This window comes from Ovis canadensis, chromosome 1 (assembly GCF_042477335.2).
Source record: "Ovis canadensis isolate MfBH-ARS-UI-01 breed Bighorn chromosome 1, ARS-UI_OviCan_v2, whole genome shotgun sequence".
NCBI classification, from domain to species: domain Eukaryota; kingdom Metazoa; phylum Chordata; class Mammalia; order Artiodactyla; family Bovidae; genus Ovis; species Ovis canadensis.
In genome coordinates, this window is record NC_091245.1 from 280,821,203 (window position 1) to 280,839,996 (window position 18,794).

Below are 18,794 nucleotides of genomic sequence, written 5' to 3' on the forward strand. Positions count from 1 at the left end.
AAGTGTGACTGCAGGGGCTTTTTATGTGGAATCACTTGCAATGTCACACTGCTGTGCTCTGTCCCTTTATTAGGAAGGATACTTCTGTATTCATATTTATTTTAGTAACTGGTAATCTAGCTTTTGACCATACCATTATTGTTAGACATTTAGTGTTTACATTTTGTTTGCTGTTTTGGGTAATCATCTAATATTGAATATGTTCTTGGAAATTTTTCCCCTCTGGACTTATTTCTGTAAGATCAATGTCTAGATGGGGTTACTGAATCAAAGTAATTTTATTTAATGATTATGGTATCAAAGAAATTTCAGTCTTCATCACTTTTTCCTTCCCTTAGGGATAGATAGTCCCAGCTTCCATGGGCCTTGCTTAGCATAGATGATTATATCTGGGTCTATAGTTGGTGATGGACAGGGAGGCCTGGCGTGCTGCGATTCTGAGTGACCGAACTGAACTGATAGGTCCTGAGCTCTTACTGTGGAGCTTAGTCGTGTCTGTCTCTTCTTGCTTTCTTCAGCTTGCCCTTTTCCAGTCTTCTATTATAAAATTCTCAGATACTAGCACTTTTATTTTAAACTCACTTAGGTAGGATTATTGCTAAGCATTAAAGGTCACTTTCAAGGCCAGTAATGTTTTAAAAGTCTGGAAGATTACTATCAGGCCTGGGAACTGTTAAGTGCTAGATTCTTGAACCAGATGGAGTAGCAATATCACTAAAGAGAAAGGGGGAAGGAGCCTCCTTTGCAAAATAGCCTGGGCTCTGTCCTGCACGTTACCTTTGATTTTCTGCCATTTGAAAATGATATGTCTGGGTGTGGAATTTTCAGCATTTATCTTAGTGTTCTCTGAGCTCCCTGGATATGTAGTTTGACATTATTTGGGGGAAATTCTGTCTTTTTTGCCTCACATATTCTGTTCCTTTCTTCTTGCGATAGTCCCACTGTGAGTATACTACACCTTTTGTAGTTGTCCCAAAGTTCGTGGATATGTTGTCCTATGTTTTCCAGTCTTGATTCTCTCTATATTTCAGCTTTGGAGGATTCTGTTAATAGACCTCAAGGTCTGAGGTTCTTGGCTCAGCTGCGTCCAGTCATCCGAGAAGTCCCTCAGAGGCGTTCTTCATTTCTGTCATAGTGTTTTGATCTCGGCACTTTGGGGCCCTTCATATCTCCCGGCTCTCTGCCGGCACTGCCCGTCTGTTCTCAGCATTCTGTCTCCACATTAGGGCTCTTAGCTCGTTAATCCTAGTCGTTTCCAATTCCCAGTCTTTTGATTCCAACATTTCTGCTGCTGATACTTTTTCTGTCTCTTCAAACTGTTTTTTGCCTTTTAGCATGCCTTGTAATTTTTCTTGCTGTTTGGAGATGATACAGTAGCTAAAAGCAACAGCTCTGAGTACACTTTAAGTAGCGTGGTAGAGTTGTTGAGCAAATGGTCATCGTGTTTTTTCTCCCCTGCCTTAGACAAGACAGGATGGCTAGAATGGTCTGGAATTAGGAATTTCCTTTCTCCCCCGTGGAAGGATAGAACTGGCTTAAGTTGGATATTTCTTTCTCCAGGTCCATTAAAGTGAAGTTGCTCAGTTGTGTCCAATTCTTTGCAACCCCATTGACTGTAGCCTGCCAGGCTCATTCGTCCATGGAATTTTCCAGGCAGGGATACTGCAGTGGGCTGCCATTTCCTTCTCCGGGTCCGTTAAGAGTCTGATAATACTCCCAACAGGTTATGCTCAGATCAGTTAGTTTCTTACGTGGCTTTGTTAAGAACATGAAGATCTCGTTTATTTCAGAATGGCTCCTTTCCCCTCACCTTGCCAGAAGCAGGAGAGGATTTCTCTCTGATGTTTGCTGTGAGAGCCTAACCTAGTTCCTGGTTGTCAAACCCACAGGAGTGTGGTGCCTCCCTTCCTGCCGGCTTCTCCTGGAGTTTGTCTGTTGATGGTTGCTCCGGGTCTCTTGCTTCTTGCGGGCTTTTTCCAGGTTCAGTGATCGGGGGCTGCTCCTCACCACGGTGCTGGGCTTCTCACCACAGTGGCCCCTCTTGTTGCAGAGCACGAGCCCCAGACACACAGGCTTAGTTGCTCCGCGGCTCATGGGATCTTCCCCGACCAGGGGCCGAACCCGTGTGCCGAGCCTCAGCAGTGTGTTCCCAGCTGGGGGGCCACCGGGGGATGTCCTGCTGGAGTTGTGACTCAGGCTGGTCTGTAGCTGGTCCCCAGCAGTTTCACCAGGTAGTCCTGCAGCGGCGCGGGTCTCCTCAGGTGACTTTGCTCAGACACGGTGCTTTTTTGTACCAGCCTGTCTTATTTCTCCAGTTTGGGGGTGGTAGAAACCTTGTAACCTCACTTTTTCAGATCAAAGAACAATTATTGATTTTTCAGCTTTTGTAGTTTCCCCTTTGAACTCTGAGTTCCTGAGGTGCAGAACCAGGCCGCTTTATGCAGTGTGTGGGATCTCAGTTCCCCGACCGGGGATTGAACCTGTGCCCCCTGCATTGGGGACATGTAGTCTTAACCACTGAATTGCCACGGAAGTCCCTGCAGGGACTTTTTTAAAGTACTGTTTAAACTATTCAGCACCTTATCTGTTGTCCGTAAATAAACTGTCCTTCATAGGGGCTTGCCTGCCTGTCCAGCAGTTAAGACCCCACGCTACCACTGCAAGAAGTGTGGGCTCCATCCCTGGTTGAAGACTGAGACCCCGCAGCCATGCGATGCGGCCAACAAGTGAAAAAAAATAAAATGTCTTGCACAGACGTATATCCCTTCAAGCTAAGTTAGCTTTATCGCCTTTTTCTTTCGCTGTTTGTTGGGGAGCATTTGTCTGACACTGGTTACTAGCTTATAACAGCCTCTCCCCTTTCCTCCCTTCTCTCGTGTCTGTTCCATTTCTTCCCCGTATGTCTTTCATAGACGTGTATCCCTTCAAGCTAAGTTAGCTTTATCGCCTTTTCTTTCGCTGTTTGTTGGGGAGCGTTTGTCTGACACTGGTGGCGAGCCTGGGACAGCCTCCCCCCCGCCCCCCCCCGCCGACATCTCTCCCATTTCTGCCCCGTTGCTCTGTGTTCTGTGCCTCCGTTCTGCTCCCTGGTCTAGTATTTGCTACATCGCTGTTCTATACACGCAGTCTGGTGAGTCCCCTTGGTGTGGTGACCACAGTCTGTCAGCCTTGAGGGTTCAAACACTGTTTTTTTCTCGGGTGACCAGGCTTGGTGCACTAGCTTAATACTAACCAAGTTCAAACTCCTGCGACTGACTTTAGAACAGCGTGCGTTAGTGCACTGTTAGACGTCCTCATGTGATCCTGTTCAGCTGGACGTCGACTAGCTTAGTCCTGCTAGTAGATTCCCTTAGAAGAGCAGTGTCCTTTAAGAATAACTGTCAAGCTGTGATTGATTGTGAAATAAAAAAAACACACTGGCTTTTTTTACTCTTTTGTTATTTCTGAAAAAGATTACATGAATTAGTCTTTTAAAAAGTGTCTCTTCCTCCTGGACAGTGTTAGAGAAAAAGTGATGATCACGTTTTCACCTCATTTTGCATGACTTCCTGCAGACTCTTCCCTGTGTGTCATCAAGCGCTCCAAGATTGGGTTCACTTGGCAGCGATTGTTTTCAGGTGTTGCTTGGGCGATCTCTGTTGTGTTAAGATGTGCATAATGAGTTCTTACAATTCTAACCGTTTTAAAGGCGCGTTTGGCATCAGGCACGTCCGCACTGTGGTGCAGGCGTCCTGCCCAGCCCTGCTCGTTGAGCAGTGACGCCCTGCGTCCCACCTCCATTCCTGCCAGGTGCCGTCCTATGTGTGAATTTGACTGCTCTAGGAACCTCACTCATATGTGAGAAATTATATGATGGTGTCCTGTTATGACTGGCTTAGTTCACTTAGTATGTGATCAAGGCTCATCCATCTTGTGAAGGTGCCAATTTACCCTTATTTTTATAGGGAAGCTGATATCCCATCGGCCACATTTTGCTTTCTCGTCCACCCTTCGATGGACTCTTTGGTCTCTTCCACCTTTTGCCTATTGTGAGTAACACTGCTGTGAGTATTGGTGTACAAATACCTTTCATATCTTCTGAGCATATCCCTGGAAGTGGAATTGCTGGGTCGTATGGTAGCTCTGTGTTTAGTATTTTTGAAGAATTTCTGTGCCATTTTCCACAGTGGCTGCACTATCTTACATTCCCACTTTGAGCGCATAAGCTTTCAGTTTCCTCTACATCTTTATGAACTCTTTGTTTTTTGCTGTTTTGATAGTAGCTATTCTAACGGTATGAGGTGGTATCTTGTAGTATTGACTTGCATTTTTCTAGCAATGATGTTGAGCATCTTTTCATGTGCTTCTTGGCCATTTGTGTGTGTATTTCCCCGCCTTTGGCCATGCCACATGGCTTGTGGAATCTTAGTTCCCTGACCTGGCATCCAATCTGGGCCCCAGCAGTGAACGCCCTGAGTTCTAACCACTGGACTGCCAGGAAATCCTTGGCCATTTGTATATCTCTGGAGAAATGTTTATTAAAGTTGTTTGTCCATTTTTTCTAACTGGGTGGTTTGGATTTTTTTTTGTGTTGCTAAGTCATAGGAGTTCCATGTGTATTCTGGATACCAACCCCTTGAAAGTGAGTGTTAGTCGCTCAGTCGTGTCCAACTCTTGGTGACCGTGGACTATCACCGCCAGGCTCCTCTGTCCATGGGACTCTCCAGGCAAGAATACTGGAGTGGTTGCCATGCCCTCCTCCAGGGGATCTTCCCGACCCAGGGATCAAACCCGGGTCTCCTGCCTCACAGGCAGATTCTTTACATCTGAGCCCCCAGGGAGCCCCAGGCTCTTCTCAGGCTCTTACCAGATGTTTCAGAAGGAGCTCAACATGATGAGTGTTAGGCCAACTCTGCGCTGGGTCTGTGTTGTGCCTTGCAGGCTCAGTTGCCCCATAGCGTATGGAGTCCCGCTTCCCTGACCAGGGGTCCAGCTCGTGTCCCCTGCACTGGGAGGCGGAGTCTTAACCGCTGGACCACCAGGGACCCCCTGCCTTGTTTCTAATACACGATCTATATAGTAAGGTTTTTACCTTGCGCTCTTCTGGAGTGTTTGCTGTCTGAGTTTAATTGCTGTGTGTGCTTTCCCCTTTGTCCCAGTCTATTTTTATCCCTTCTTAAGCTCTTCCCTGCTTTCGTTGACCTGTAACTCTTCTGGGAACGCTTTGTCTCCATCTTTGCTCTGTAACCTAGTGCTCTGTAGTCTAATCTCCTATACACACATGCAGTTTTAGTGGAAAATAAAAATGGCCTCAGCTTTTAATTTTTCTGTTGTTGGCATTAAACCATCCATACACTCCTGTCTGTGTGCAGTTTTATCATCTGAAGTCAGTGCTGACCTGTCTGATAAAATTCATTTTATTAATATCATGATACTAGCGGCCATTGATTCCCTGTTTCTCAGGAAACCAGCGTCTGCCTCCACAGAGGGCTTTGCTGCCTCGTTCTCGGTCAGTTTCGCCATCTTTCTTCCTGAAGTTGGATCCAGATCCATCAGACTCAACCGTTGACTTACTTGGCTCTAAAACCTTTGGGGCTTCCCCTGCACATCACTCCCAAACAACCTTAAACTTGGATTTTATGATCCCAAGTCCCTGACCTACATCTGAGATCCTGAACAAAGCTCTTCCCGTCTCTAACTACTATAGCCTTTTAGTTTTAATAGGGCATCAAATCCACCACTTTTGTGAAAGTTTTATTTAAGGGAGGACATTTACATATGTATATATGTATTTATATTTATATATAAAAAATTTTATATAATTTTGCTTTTTGACAATTAAGAGGTCATTTTGTAAATTTTAAATTTAGTTCCGTCTTAGTACTTACCAGGCCATCAGTGCCTTTCATTTATACATTATTGTTTTTAATTAATTTACTTATTTTAATTGGAAGAATCACCTTACAGTATTGTGGTGGTTTTGGCCATACATTGACAGGAATCCGCCACGGGTGCACCTGCCCCCCATCCTGAGCCCCACCCTCTCCCCTCCCCTCCCGTCCCTCTGGGTCCCCCGGTGCACCAGCTCTGCGGGTGCCGTCTCACGCGTCACACCCGGCCTTGTCGCCTCTTTCACACGGCGAAGTGCACGTGCCACTGCCGTGCCCTCACCCCGCCCTCGCCCAGAGCCCTAAAGCCTGTGCTTCACATCTGTGTCTCTTCTGCTGTCTCGCATACAGGGTCATCGTTACCATCTTTCTAAATTCCATAAATATGCGTTAATATACTGTATTGGTGTTTCTCTTTCTGACTTTCTTCACTCTGTATAATGGGCCCCAGTTTTATCCACCTCATTAGAACTGATTCAGATGTATTCTTTTTAATGGCTGAGTAATACTCCATTGTGTATATGTACCACAGCTTCCTTATCCATTCGTCTGCTGATGGACATCTAGGTTGCTTCCATGTCCTGGCTATTATAAACAGCGCTGCGATGAACACTGGGGTACACGTGTCTCTTTCAGTTCTGGTTTCCTCGGTGTGTATGCCCAGCTGTGGGATTGCTGGGTCATAAGGCAGTTCTGTTTCCAGTTTTTTAAGGAATCTCCACACTGTTCTCCATAGTGACTACCGGTTTGCATTCCCACCAACAGTGTAAGAGGGTTCCCTTTTCTCCACACCCTCTCCAGCATTTATTGCTTGTAGACTTTCGGATCGCAGCCATTCTGACTGGTGTGAGATAGTACCTCATTGTGGTTTTGATTTGCATTTCTCTGATAATGAGTGCTGTCGAGCATCTTTGCATGTGTTTGCTATCCATCTTATTACAGTAGGTTATTTCTCACTGTTAAATACAAAACTACTTCAAACTTAAAAGGTGTGTTTCCCTACCCTCCTTGCTCCCATACCATCTTTAGAGATTCCTCGAGATGCTACAGTAACAAATAAGAGCGTGTTTGTGGCTCTGCCACGTGCTGGCAGAAGTGTTTCCAGGACAGTCACACAGTGTCTCCACCAGAGCGTGAGTTTGGCTGTGCTCTGCTTCAGTTTCATTTTTCAGTCTTGCTTAGTTAAGGGATAGAATTTAACTGTTTTTGCTCTGAGAATGATTTCGTTGATTACTAGTGGTCTTGATTTCTTTCTGTGTTATATGGCTTTTGTGAATTTTGTTACATATTTATCTTTGATGTATGTTTTCTTAAGATTTACATGAGGTTTCTATATATTAAAAATCAAGCTCATAGCATCCGCTGTAGAAGTTTTTCTAGATGTGTTTGTCCCTGTGTTTTGAATGTGTGACACGTTTTAATTACAAACCTAAAGACCTTAATTTTTATATAATCAAAACTGATCTAAGGATTTGGGGTCAGTTCTAATAAAGTAATTCTTTCCTATCAATTTGGTAAAATAGTAAGTTGAGGATTGGGATGATAACTGGTCCTGTGCTTTTTCTCTTTTGCTTTCTGTTTAGTTCGTGTGGACTCATTTTACTTGTTTGAATTCTTATTCGTTGTTAACCTTTGGTTAATGTTGCTGATGGGGACGGTCTTCCCTCACCTAGTATATCGCAGTGTCCCCTCCTTGCTCACTGTTTATCGGGGTCTTACACATTACACGCTGTGGGGTTTTGCAGGTTTCCCATCACTGTTTCAGCTGCTCTCAGCTGACCCCAGGCTCTGCCACTCAGGAACCTGCAGTGTGGCGGAGACTGCAGGGTCAGCCGCTGCCAAGCTTGCCATAGGAACTGATGGCGTCAGCTCAGGGGGCGCCTGTTAGACAGGCCGGCACCCGTATCTCAACGCAGCTTTGTTTTTCTCTACCTGTCGTCTGCGAACACAGTAACTCTTGAAGTGATAAAAGCTGTTTCTTTGTGACATATGGGCCTGAAAAGAAAACCAGCAGCTATTGCTGGTGATGGAAGTGAAGAGGAAATTGAAGGGGCCTAAGAAAGTGATGGTTCTTAGTGAGAAAATAGACGTTTTGGATAAATTTAACGTGGTTTTGCAGATTCAGGTGAGTTGGTGGTCGGTTAATGCTGCTTCAGTATTGATGTAGTAGTTGATGTTTTGAATGCTAGAATTTATGTTTACAACTTTATCAATGACTAGTAATGTCCTTTTCGAAGCACTGAGGATTTGAAGATATCATCTATACTTGACTGACTCATGGGAGAAGTTAAGTCCTTCATTAGTCCTTGGAAACTTGAGGATTTGGGGCCATCCTGATGGCCGTGCAGTATGACGTTTATAACCCTGGGCTGTGTTAGCCCCGCGTCTCTGCTCTCGTGGCACTGCAGCACTGTTAGGTGGTTCTCACTTGCGGCTGTGCTCACATCGGTCCACTGGCCTCTGATACTGGCCTTTCTCTCCTCCCCCCAAATCACGCTCTAACATACAGTGTTAACAATGTGGTGTTACTAAGTTAGAAAGCTCTTGTTGGTAGTTTGAGGTTGTGTTAGTTACATAATAACTTGAGAGAGGCCTTTTGAAATACCTGTTTTTTCCTATTTGGAAACTAATTAATCAAAATAGTCCAGAATAATTGTACATATCTGTTACGAACTTCAGCAAGCTTTTTGAATACTTATATGAGCTGAGATTTATATTAGATACTGGTTATGGACAAGAATAGATTGTTTCTGGAGAAGGAAATGGCAACCCACTCCAGTGTTCTTGCCTGGAGAATCCCAGAGACAGGGGAGCCTGGTGGGCTGCCATCTGTGGGGTCGCACAGAGTCGGACACGACTGAAGTGACTTAGGAACTCTCAGTCTAGGAGAAAAAAAAGATGCTGTGCACCAGTAATTATAGAAAGTGTGAAACATTTCCTCGCCCAGGGAGCTCTGCGAGTGCAAAGACGGGACCTGCTGGTGGAAGGGTGTGATGAGGAAGGCTTCCCAGAGAGTCGAGGAGCGAGCTGACTGTCCTTGTCATTTGCTAATTTGATAGGGACCAAGTCTTCTCCCACATTCCACTGAAAACCTGGTTGCTGCTTGTGTATTTAAGGCAGTTACCTGGATCTTTTCCAGCCGGTTGAAAGAACTTACTGTCTGCTTTGTTTTAGCTGGTGTCTTTGGATTTTCATTTCAGTCTTCTTCCTTCGTTCAAATAATGTCTCTTTCTAATAATTTGTTACTTATTTATTAAGAGATTTAATCATGATTAATAAACATTATTAATTAATATTAAATATTACCGTGTTTAAGAATATCTGAAGTGATATTATGTGATTGTGATCTTGACTTTCATATCTGGCTTCTAGATTCAGAGAGATTGCCTAAGAGTTTTGTGTAAACTGCTGGTTTCTGGCTTAAGGGTGAAATTGACACTTGATCTGTTTTACAGAAGAATTCTGTGTATATATTAGGAATACTGACTCATGCCCTTTTATAGTTTATTTAAATAATATATGATTTTTCTTTTTTAGCCTGCTGGTGTAATAGCTTTGTATTTCTGAAAGAAACTACTTGGTCATGGGGTTGTTACTCTTTTAATGTATTGGCTGAAATTTCTTTTTCCTGTGTTTTGTCATTTTGTACATGCATTTATAAAAAAAGATTGGTAGCCTTTTGTGGTATCTTTAACTGGTTGGAGAATCAGATTATATTTCCTTTAAGGCAGCATAATGAATAATTCTTTACCTGAGCCTAGCGTTGATTACGGAAGTGTGAATGAGTCTGTTTGCTGTCGCTGTGCTTTGTGGGTATGGAGCAGAGAAAACAAAAGTCTGAATGCAAATCATAACCCAGTTCTTTCAAGTTGCATCAAACTGTACTTGAGAAAGGGATTGTATTTTGTGATCCATTCCTGACCTTTTTTTCCCTCTCATTTAAAAAGGAGTACTTAATTTTTTTAAGTGTTTTAAAAATACTGATTCTGCATGAGAACTTTTCATCTCTGTGAAAAAGTGGCATAGTACTTTTTTTGGTATCCTTTATTCTACATACCAGATACGGAATTTTTTTTAATATTATTGCTGATTTTGTACGGTAAAAGAAGTTTTCATTGGTGTATATTTTAAATATGACTAGCCACTTGTGAGAATTCACAGAACTATTAATAGAACTTAGCTGAAAATAGACATTTCTATTACGATGGTTAACAAAAGTGAGATTATAGTTGTTGATACTAAAGCCATCACAGCAGTCAGTTGACCTAATAAAAATGGCATGAAAAATGTTGCGTTCCATATAAGCGATGTAAATCAAACTAAACTTGACTTACCCAGCATAGTGATATTAACTAGTAAATCCCTTAAGATTGACATCACCAGATAAACTGCTACAATTTACAGGAGTGAATAGTAATTCTCTTACATGGGAGGACAGAGTATTTGGAAACTTTACAACTTAAGTCTGCGCCAGTTTCAGAGAAGGACTGGAACACACCTTGAGCTAAAGGAAGAAGGGAGAAGCACACCGACTGGTGTGGACGATGCAGGGCGTGGTGACCGAGGTTAGGAAGGAGGGGCCTGGGGGTGCTGCTGTGTGGCCCCCACGCTGGGAAGCGGCTGGGTGTCGGTCTTGTTGACCTCTCGTGCCGCTAACTACTCCTGAAAGGTTAGGGTTAGGGTTAGCCATACCTTAAGGTACAGTTCAGTTGTTTATAACTTACCTCTTACAAACCAGTTTCTTATTCTTCATAAATATACATGTGGTCTTTCCTGATGCTTATTTCTAGAGCCAGGAGAATCTTGTTTATAAAAGACATTTTACTTCATATTATTCTCAGAAAACAAGTGAGAAAATCCGTGATACAGTAATTATTTGTGAGATATGTCAGCCATCTTTTTAAGAGCAGAAATATCATTGTAAAATGTTACTTTCTTATTAAAATCTGAGAAAAGAACAGATGAAAAAGTACAAATCAAAAAATCCATAGAGCAAAGGATGAAAGCCAGGAGTTGATTCTGAATCTCTGTTAATAAAAGTCTAGGTTGAGGTAATAATGATTACAGAAATTAAAGTCCCATAATGCTTGGAAGGAATAATACAGGAAATACACTGGTTTGGTGGTGACGAGCTGGCCCTGAACGGCTGCTGTCAGTGTGGACGGGAGTCACAGGCCTGCTCGTCCACCACCCCCACTGGTCAACAATACAACATGTGTGTTTCTTAAAGCATTTTACAATTTAAAGCTTTTAAATTCACAGTTTGTAAAAACAGCTTACAAGCTGTATTAAAGTTATTTGATGATATACTTTTTAAGAATGTAAGAGGCACTTTGAATCTGTGATTTTATTACAAAGGTTTTATATGCAAACATTTATTAATCTAGCTTTGAAGCATAGATCTTGTAGGTATTTAAAGTCACTGTTAACTGTGAGTATGCAGTAAATAAGGTTTCCAGGCGTTTTCTATGAATTTAAAATATTAGGAGAAAAATGATAAACTTACTGCAGACATTTTCTTCTTTCAGCTGCTTTTCTAACTCAGACAGTGTGTCTTGATGACACGACGGTAAAGTTTGAAATATGGGACACGGCTGGCCAAGAACGGTACCACAGCCTGGCGCCCATGTATTACAGAGGAGCCCAGGCCGCCATAGTCGTGTACGATATCACAAACGAGGTAAGTAGAGATGCATTCTACACTGAAACTTGCTTGAATATCCGTTTCTAGTATTCAGAATTTCGGTTACAGAAGAGATTTTTTAAAATCTTTGTTAGCCAAGTATGACATTTCTGCCAAAGCAGAAATAGAAATAGCTTTTATGAAATAGAAAAGCTGATTTTTAAAAACATGAAAGTGTCTCAAATAATACAATAGTCCTAAGAATTTCTTTCCAAGAGTCACATTGGACAGTCTTTAAAGCCTCATCTCACAAAGACTCTCCTTATTCTTTGAGCCTGTGCCAAATAGCTGTTTCTTTGTTCCCAGGAGTCCTTTGCCAGAGCCAAAAACTGGGTTAAAGAGCTTCAGAGGCAAGCCAGTCCTAACATTGTAATAGCTTTATCAGGAAACAAGGCCGACCTGGCAAATAAAAGAGCTGTCGACTTCCAGGTATGCTGAACCTAACTTGTGGGTGCATGTTTTTCTTCTGTGTCCACACTTGAATTTTAAAACTATACAAGTGATAAAAAATTTTTAGACAAATGGTATGTGGTATGCTTTGTAATTAGACGTGGTATACTATGTAATTAAATCTCATGATAATAAGATCTCAGACTCACAGACTGACTTAAAGAATGAACCTAATGGCTACGGGGCAGTAGGGGGAGGGACAGTGAGTTTGGGATGGACAGGTACACACTGCTGTGTCTAAAAATGGATAAGCAACAAGGACCTACTGTGTGGCAAACACTGCTCAGTGTAACGGCTTGAATGGGAAAAGAGTCTGAAAGAGAACAGGTGCGTGTGTGCATGGACTGAGTCACTTTGCTGTCTGCCTGAGACTGACACCGCGTTTGTCATCAACTGTATTCCAGTATAAAAACTTTTTTAAGAAAAAAAATGTATATCCATCTGAGAATCTCACATATGTGTAAAGAAACTCACAATAAAGAATTTTAAGATATCTTAATTTAATTGTAATATACAAGCTGATTCAAAGATTTTTGTTGACCTAAACAGTTACAAAAGAAGTTATTTGTTCACAAACAGTATGGGAGTATATAAAGGAAAAAGTGATTGCCTCCTACCCTAACCCCTCCAACCCTCGCATACACTTCAGCATCCTTCCTAACTTTTAAAAACAGCTAAGTAAGAATGTTCTTGCTGCAAAAGTCATTTTAAATGAAGCAGCTGTCTCTAGTTAGACGTTTTTAGAATCTCCCATCCTCTCGCTCTTCAGCTTCTCTACCAGAGGAGTTTGCTTGTGGTCGCTAAGTGTACGGTCAGTGATGGGATGGGCTCCTCCTCCGGTGCTGGAGTGATTCACACGGGAGGAGGAGCACTGGGTCTTGCTGCGTTAGGTAGTGAGCTGAGCATGCGCACGTGTGGTTTCCTTCAGTTCTGCAACAGCCCCGGGAGGGATGGTGTCTCTGCTCCTCTTTCTGAGATCGGTACCTCCTCAGCACAGAGGCAGAGCAGGCGCATTAGAGTCAAAAGCGGGCCTGTCACAGAGCATTTCAAAGGAGCGTCGCTTTGTTTTCTTTTTCACATTGGGAAGATGACTGATGGTTCTTCACAACAGCTGTGAGGCTCAAGAACAATAATACAACCAGACTGTAAAGCAAGACACAGTGAAGTAGCAATAAAACCTCGAAGATGACGCGCGACCCTCAGCGTGGGGCTGCGGAAGCCGTCCAGGGCCCGAGGGACACACGGCGGCATCCCGCGGTGCAGGCCAGGGTCCAGAGTTCGGTTTCCCTTCATCATCATTGCATAGAAAGAGCACCAGTAAAATTCAACCGCCATAGAGATCAGAGAGAGCTTCATGGTACTTAGAACAGAATGGCCTCCCCCTTCTCCCAGAGAAGGAAATGGCACCCCACTCCAGTGTTTTTGCCTGGAAAGTCCCATGGATGGAGGAGCCTGGCGGGGCTACAGTCCAGAGGGCCACAGAGAGTCAGATGCCGCTTAGTGACGACACCACCGCCTCCCTCAGACCCGTCATCTGAGAGCAGGTTTCATGGGAGACCAGAAGAAGCAGGCTGGGATGGTGCGAGACGTTAAGGCAGGAAAAGGAAATTATAACTGCAGTACCCTTACCTTTGTTATAGCTGTAAGTAATTGCTTATTATACAGTTGTTGGTTACAGGGGATCAAGTTGGAATAGTACTAAGGAAGCCTCTGTTTTAAATAACAAAAATAAGGGAGGTATAGTAATAGTGTGTGTAAAAGTGTCTCATTTATCTCATTTTTTGTTACGCAAACAGGAGGCACAGTCCTATGCGGATGATAACAGTTTATTATTTATGGAGACATCAGCTAAAACATCAATGAATGTAAATGAAATATTCATGGCAATAGGTAAGATTAGCTTTTTTGCACACAGTAAATATAGTTAAAACAAGTTATACTGGGGGCATATTTGGTTTGACAGTCTTTTTGTAAAAAAAAAAAAAAAATTCTTGTTTTTTTTTCTTTTTTAACTAATCATACCCATGAAACATTACTTTGTTAGGCATATTGTTAAATTTGAAAAATTATTACTCATTAGGTTACAGTGCTTTCAGTTTAGTTAAGTTTCTTCTAGGTGAGTTGAAGGCCTGAACTTGGAGCTAATAGTTCAAGCGGGTAGATTTTCTGAAGATTTCACTGAAAATTTTGGATAAATACATTTTTGTATTAGGTTGTATTATAGCTTTTATATAAAAGAGGGATAAGCTCAGTAATGTTTTTCAGTGCAACATAAAGTCTTAATGAGATTTTTCTCACTGATCATTCACTCATCTCTCCTTTGCCCTAAACAGAGCACTGTTTTTATTTTTCAAGTTCTTTTTAAATCATTGATGACTCACAGGTATAACACTGATAAGTACATTGTACATGCAGATTGACAAATTGCTTTAATGCGGATACTTTTAACAGAGAACATTTCACAGCTTTGAGGCACGGAGGACAGGAAGGAAAGCCAAGTCAGCGCCTCCGGTCTCTGTCGCCTTGGCGGCGTTTGACCCTGCGGGACGCTCTCACCTTTCCTCTGAGAACCGTCAGTAACAATGAGCGCTCTCGTGCAGTCGTTGACTATAGGTGATGAAGTTTAGTGGGAGTAAGGAAGCCTCCCTTTTTTGTAACAACAATTAAAATATTTTTATTGACCCTTGCCTTCTCCTGGCGTGGGGCTTCCCTGGTAGCTCACCTGGTAAAGAGTCTGCCTGCGGTGCAGGAGACCCAGGTTCGACCCCTGGGTAAGGAAGATCCTCTGGAGAAGGGAATGACAACCTACTCCAGTCTTGCCTGGAGAATCCCATGGACAGAGGAGCCTGGTGGACTGCAGTTGTGGGGTCAGAGAGAGCTGGACACGCCTGGGTGACTGACGCCACCCTGCCTGCTGGTGGTCTGAAGGGGCAGGCTCTCTGGGAAGGGCACCCACAGGCTGCTGCCCCGCACCGTTCACATGCCGAGCATCCTATGGCGGCCCTGCACACAGCAGTGATTACCGCCTGGGATGTCTACAGCCTGGATCCCTGATAAATTTCCTCTGATATTGAAGTCATAAATTAACCAGTTAACAGCTGATTGAGAGGCTAAAGAAAACCCACTAAGAGCGGCCAGCGCGGTCGTCCTCTTCCTAGATAAGGAGTTTAATTGTGGCTTCGTTTAGTAAAACCTTGCCTGGTTTGCTGTGTGAAATATTTTCCTGAGAAACTCAGGCTTGCAGGTTATTGGGGAAATACTAGCATAGTTAAGAGGGATTATGCGACAGTATATACTTTTTTCTTTTTTTAATAAATGGAACAAATCACACCCAAAACCACATCTGAAAAGTTAATAACAGGAAATTAAGAGATGATGCGCCCTTCCAGTCAGGCTGAACTTTAACCCTTTCTTTCCGACGCTGTTAAAACTCCACCAGATGGCTTATTTAATTTGTCCCTTTTATTCAGGCTCGCTGATAAGGTTTTTTTTTTTTTTTTTTTTCAGTCAGAAAGTAGTCTGTGTATTAGATCTTTTGTTTACACTTCTGAAATTAGAATTTTTTTCCCTTGAAAGAAACTCCAAGTGTAAATTGAATTGTGACCTCTCCATTAGTACCTTAAATAAATCACACAGTGAACTTATATTTGCGCTTTTGATGACTTCCCAAGTAGAGTAAACTTGTTTAGTGGGAGAGTGTACAATAAATTTATCATCTGCTTTTAATTTGATAAGGTCTTCAGTGGCTTTTTCCATTACACATCTTTCTTGATTCATGATTTTTAGCTTCTTACAATCCTAATCAGTTCAGGGTCAGATTGGTAGGCTGCAGCACTCAGTAAGATAGGAGACGACTTCTTTTGAGACTCCCTAAAGATATGTTTTGTTTTATTTTATTTTTTTTTCGGTATGGATTTTCTTTTTTTTTTTTTAATTTTAAAATCTTTAATTCTTACATGTGTTCCCAAATTTAGATTGTCTTAACACAGTAAAGACTGACCAGTATAAGTTAAAGGTTCCTCATTCCAGCTTACGTCTTTCAGCCCCTTATTCACTTAGATCTAATTACAAAAAGCCCTTGCGGAAGTATGCTAAAGGGAGAAATGATCACTCGGTCTAAAACAACATGTTGATTATAATAAAGTTTGTAACATTAGCCTACTCTTTGTCCTCACGGGGCTTTGTTCGTAAATATATTTGACTGGAAATGCAGCCTTTTGTTACCGTTCACCCTGCCTCTCCTGGAGCCGTTGCTAGAGAAGTGGCCCACGGTGAGGCTTTGCTTCCCAAACCTTGGTGCTCCTGGCTCCCAGATCCAGCGTCCAGCCCAGCATCTGGGATTCTAAAGATGATCAGTGCCGTTGTGGAATGTTACAACAAAGGGTAGAAGGTCCAGGACACACCTAGGCAGTTCCATTTCCCAACAGAGCCTGTTTGGCTTTTGTGTAACCCAAGCCATGGCTCAGGCCAGGCTGGATTCCTGCCAAGGGAGGGCCATCCCTGAGGCGACAGGAATGGTCAGTGCTCGTAGAGATGCTTCATAAATCCCAGCAGGCAAGGGTCCTTGAGACCCAGGCGGACTGCAGGTAGTGTTCTCATCAGTGGGGCCCACACTGCGGAGCATTAGCAAAGCTGACACTGTAGCTGCAGTTGTGGGTTCTGTCCAAATGTGGGCAGCCATGCTTATCTGGCTCAACATTGGAAACCGGTTTTTTGAGATAGCGCCTTCAGGATCAAGTCCATTTATATCAGGCAGTGCTGTTGAATCAGATTAGGATTCTTTATCAGCCACAAGAGAGGATACAGACGGTAGAGGTGTATAATCGAGGAAGGAAATAGGAGATTCAGTCTGTTACGATGCAGGGTAATAAGCTGCTCAGTAGAGGACACATTTTCCTGAGGGGATAGTGCTCTCTGTCCTGACTTGCTCTGGAAAGCGTGCGGCCGTCCGGAGAGTGCCGGCGGGCAGAGCTGAGCTTGTCTGTTTTGGTTTTTGGCTGCGTCAGGCGGCTTGTGGGCTCTTGGTTCTGCAGCCAGGAATCGAATCCGTGCCCCTGCTCTGGGAGCTCGCAGCCTTAACCACTGGACCCCAAAAAAGCCCTGGAGCCGAGCTTCTTGGATATAAACATGGCTGCTGTTACCTTTATAACTTCCCATTTCCTTTAACTAACAGGAGTACTGGTGACTGCGAGGAGAAGGGAATGGCAACCCACTCCAGTGTTCTTGCCTGGAGAAGGGGAAGCCTGGTGGACTGCCCTCCATGGGGTCGCACAGAGTCAGACACAAGTGAAGCGACTTAGCAGCAGCAGCAATTAGGAAATAAAGCATAACCTTTTCTGGTATTGTGAACTGAATCTTTAGAAACAGTTAAATACAGCTGTTCTGATTGTGTTTGTTTTGATAATTTATCCCTCAGCTAAAAAGTTGCCGAAGAACGAACCACAGAATCCAGGAGCAAATTCCCCCCGAGGAAGAGGAGTCGACCTCACTGAGCCCACACAGCCCACCAGGAGTCAGTGCTGCAGCAACTGACCCTCCAGTGTAAACTCCCGGAATGTTCTTCTGCTTCCTAATTGTTAATAACAGTGGAATTGGAGCATCTAACCAGCCCAGTGTGACTTCCAAAAAGAAGAGGCTTACCAGTAGTCAAGTTTCTAATACAGAATTATTTTCAGTGTTTCGACCCTAATCGTTAGTGGCCTGCGTGCGGCCCTCTGACCGTGTCTCGGCAGTGAGGGCCGGGGAGCCGTGCGCACGGCTGTCTCCTTGGAAGGTTAGCGGGGTTCACTGCTCCTCTCCAGGGATGTAGACAAATGACTCTGAAGCCACAGTGAACCAGCCAGTTCTGTGAAAAAAATTTGGAACTTACTCATTTGGGCTTTTCAGAAAAAACTTCTTGCTTTGGAAGGAGGTTCTAAAGATATTTATGCTTAGCTGCCATATCCAGGCAACCTGTAATTTCTCTTAGTGTCCTTATTTAAAGTATACATTCCACATTTTAACAAATTTGCCACAAGGAAACAGTCCCACATCTTCAGTGGGAAGAGATGAACATTAGTGGCATCTAAATTACAGCTAATCCTGTTGCTTTTTAAAATGGGGTAAAATGCATCTTAAAGGATAGTGTTCCCTTCAAACGTGAGTTCTTCAACAAAATGAAACAAACCAGGTGTCTGTGATTTCTGTGTAATCACTGCTGGCCATTGCATAGGTTTTGTTTGGGTGTAGGGAGGGGGCCTTTGTGCCCTTTGGACATAAGTATAGTCAGTGCACTAACAATTATGGACAGTCAAGCTTGATCATTTTAAATCCGCTCTTCAGCTGCACTGTAAATAGGGGCCTGCTTTGTCGTCTCCAAGTATGTTTATTACTTTTCGGTAATATTTAAGAGTTGCTTAAAAGTATACAAAATGTACAGTTACTAAAACAGCTAATTTTTTCCTTTTCTCCCCCTTTGAAAGGAAGGGGCTTCAATTGTTCCTACCTGGCTAGAACCATGATAAAAAATGTACCAGTAATTTGTAACATAAGTATTGGATATGTTAGTAACAACTTTGCAGCCTTGTTTTCCAAAGTTCATTTTATTTTGATCAGTATATTGCACTAACTGTTTTAGGCATTTTCATTATATGAAATCTACCATGTGTCAGAGATGATTTAATCTATTTAAGTGTTGAACTGCTAGCAGACATGTACATCTACAGTGATTCCGAATTAGTAAGGAGAACAGTTCACCAGTGCTTAGTTTCATATTGAGGTGCTCAGGTTGGAATAAAGTGGTATTAAAAAGCAAG

General features: G+C 43.0%; 1 protein-coding gene across 1 annotated transcript in view; it reads left to right on the plus strand.

Moving 5' to 3' along the window:
* The window catches only part of RAB5A (RAB5A, member RAS oncogene family), a 32,800-nt gene extending 14,007 nt beyond the window's left edge, over positions 1–18,793 (plus strand). Inside the window, exons 3-6 of the mRNA XM_069582594.1 lie at positions 11,396–11,547; positions 11,857–11,979; positions 13,797–13,890; positions 17,417–18,793. Of these exons, the coding sequence (XP_069438695.1) occupies positions 11,396–11,547; positions 11,857–11,979; positions 13,797–13,890; positions 17,417–17,532 (485 nt within the window). The 3' untranslated portion in view covers positions 17,533–18,793. The remainder of the gene's footprint in view (positions 1–11,395; positions 11,548–11,856; positions 11,980–13,796; positions 13,891–17,416) is intronic.
* Position 18,794: the final 1 nt, after the last annotated feature.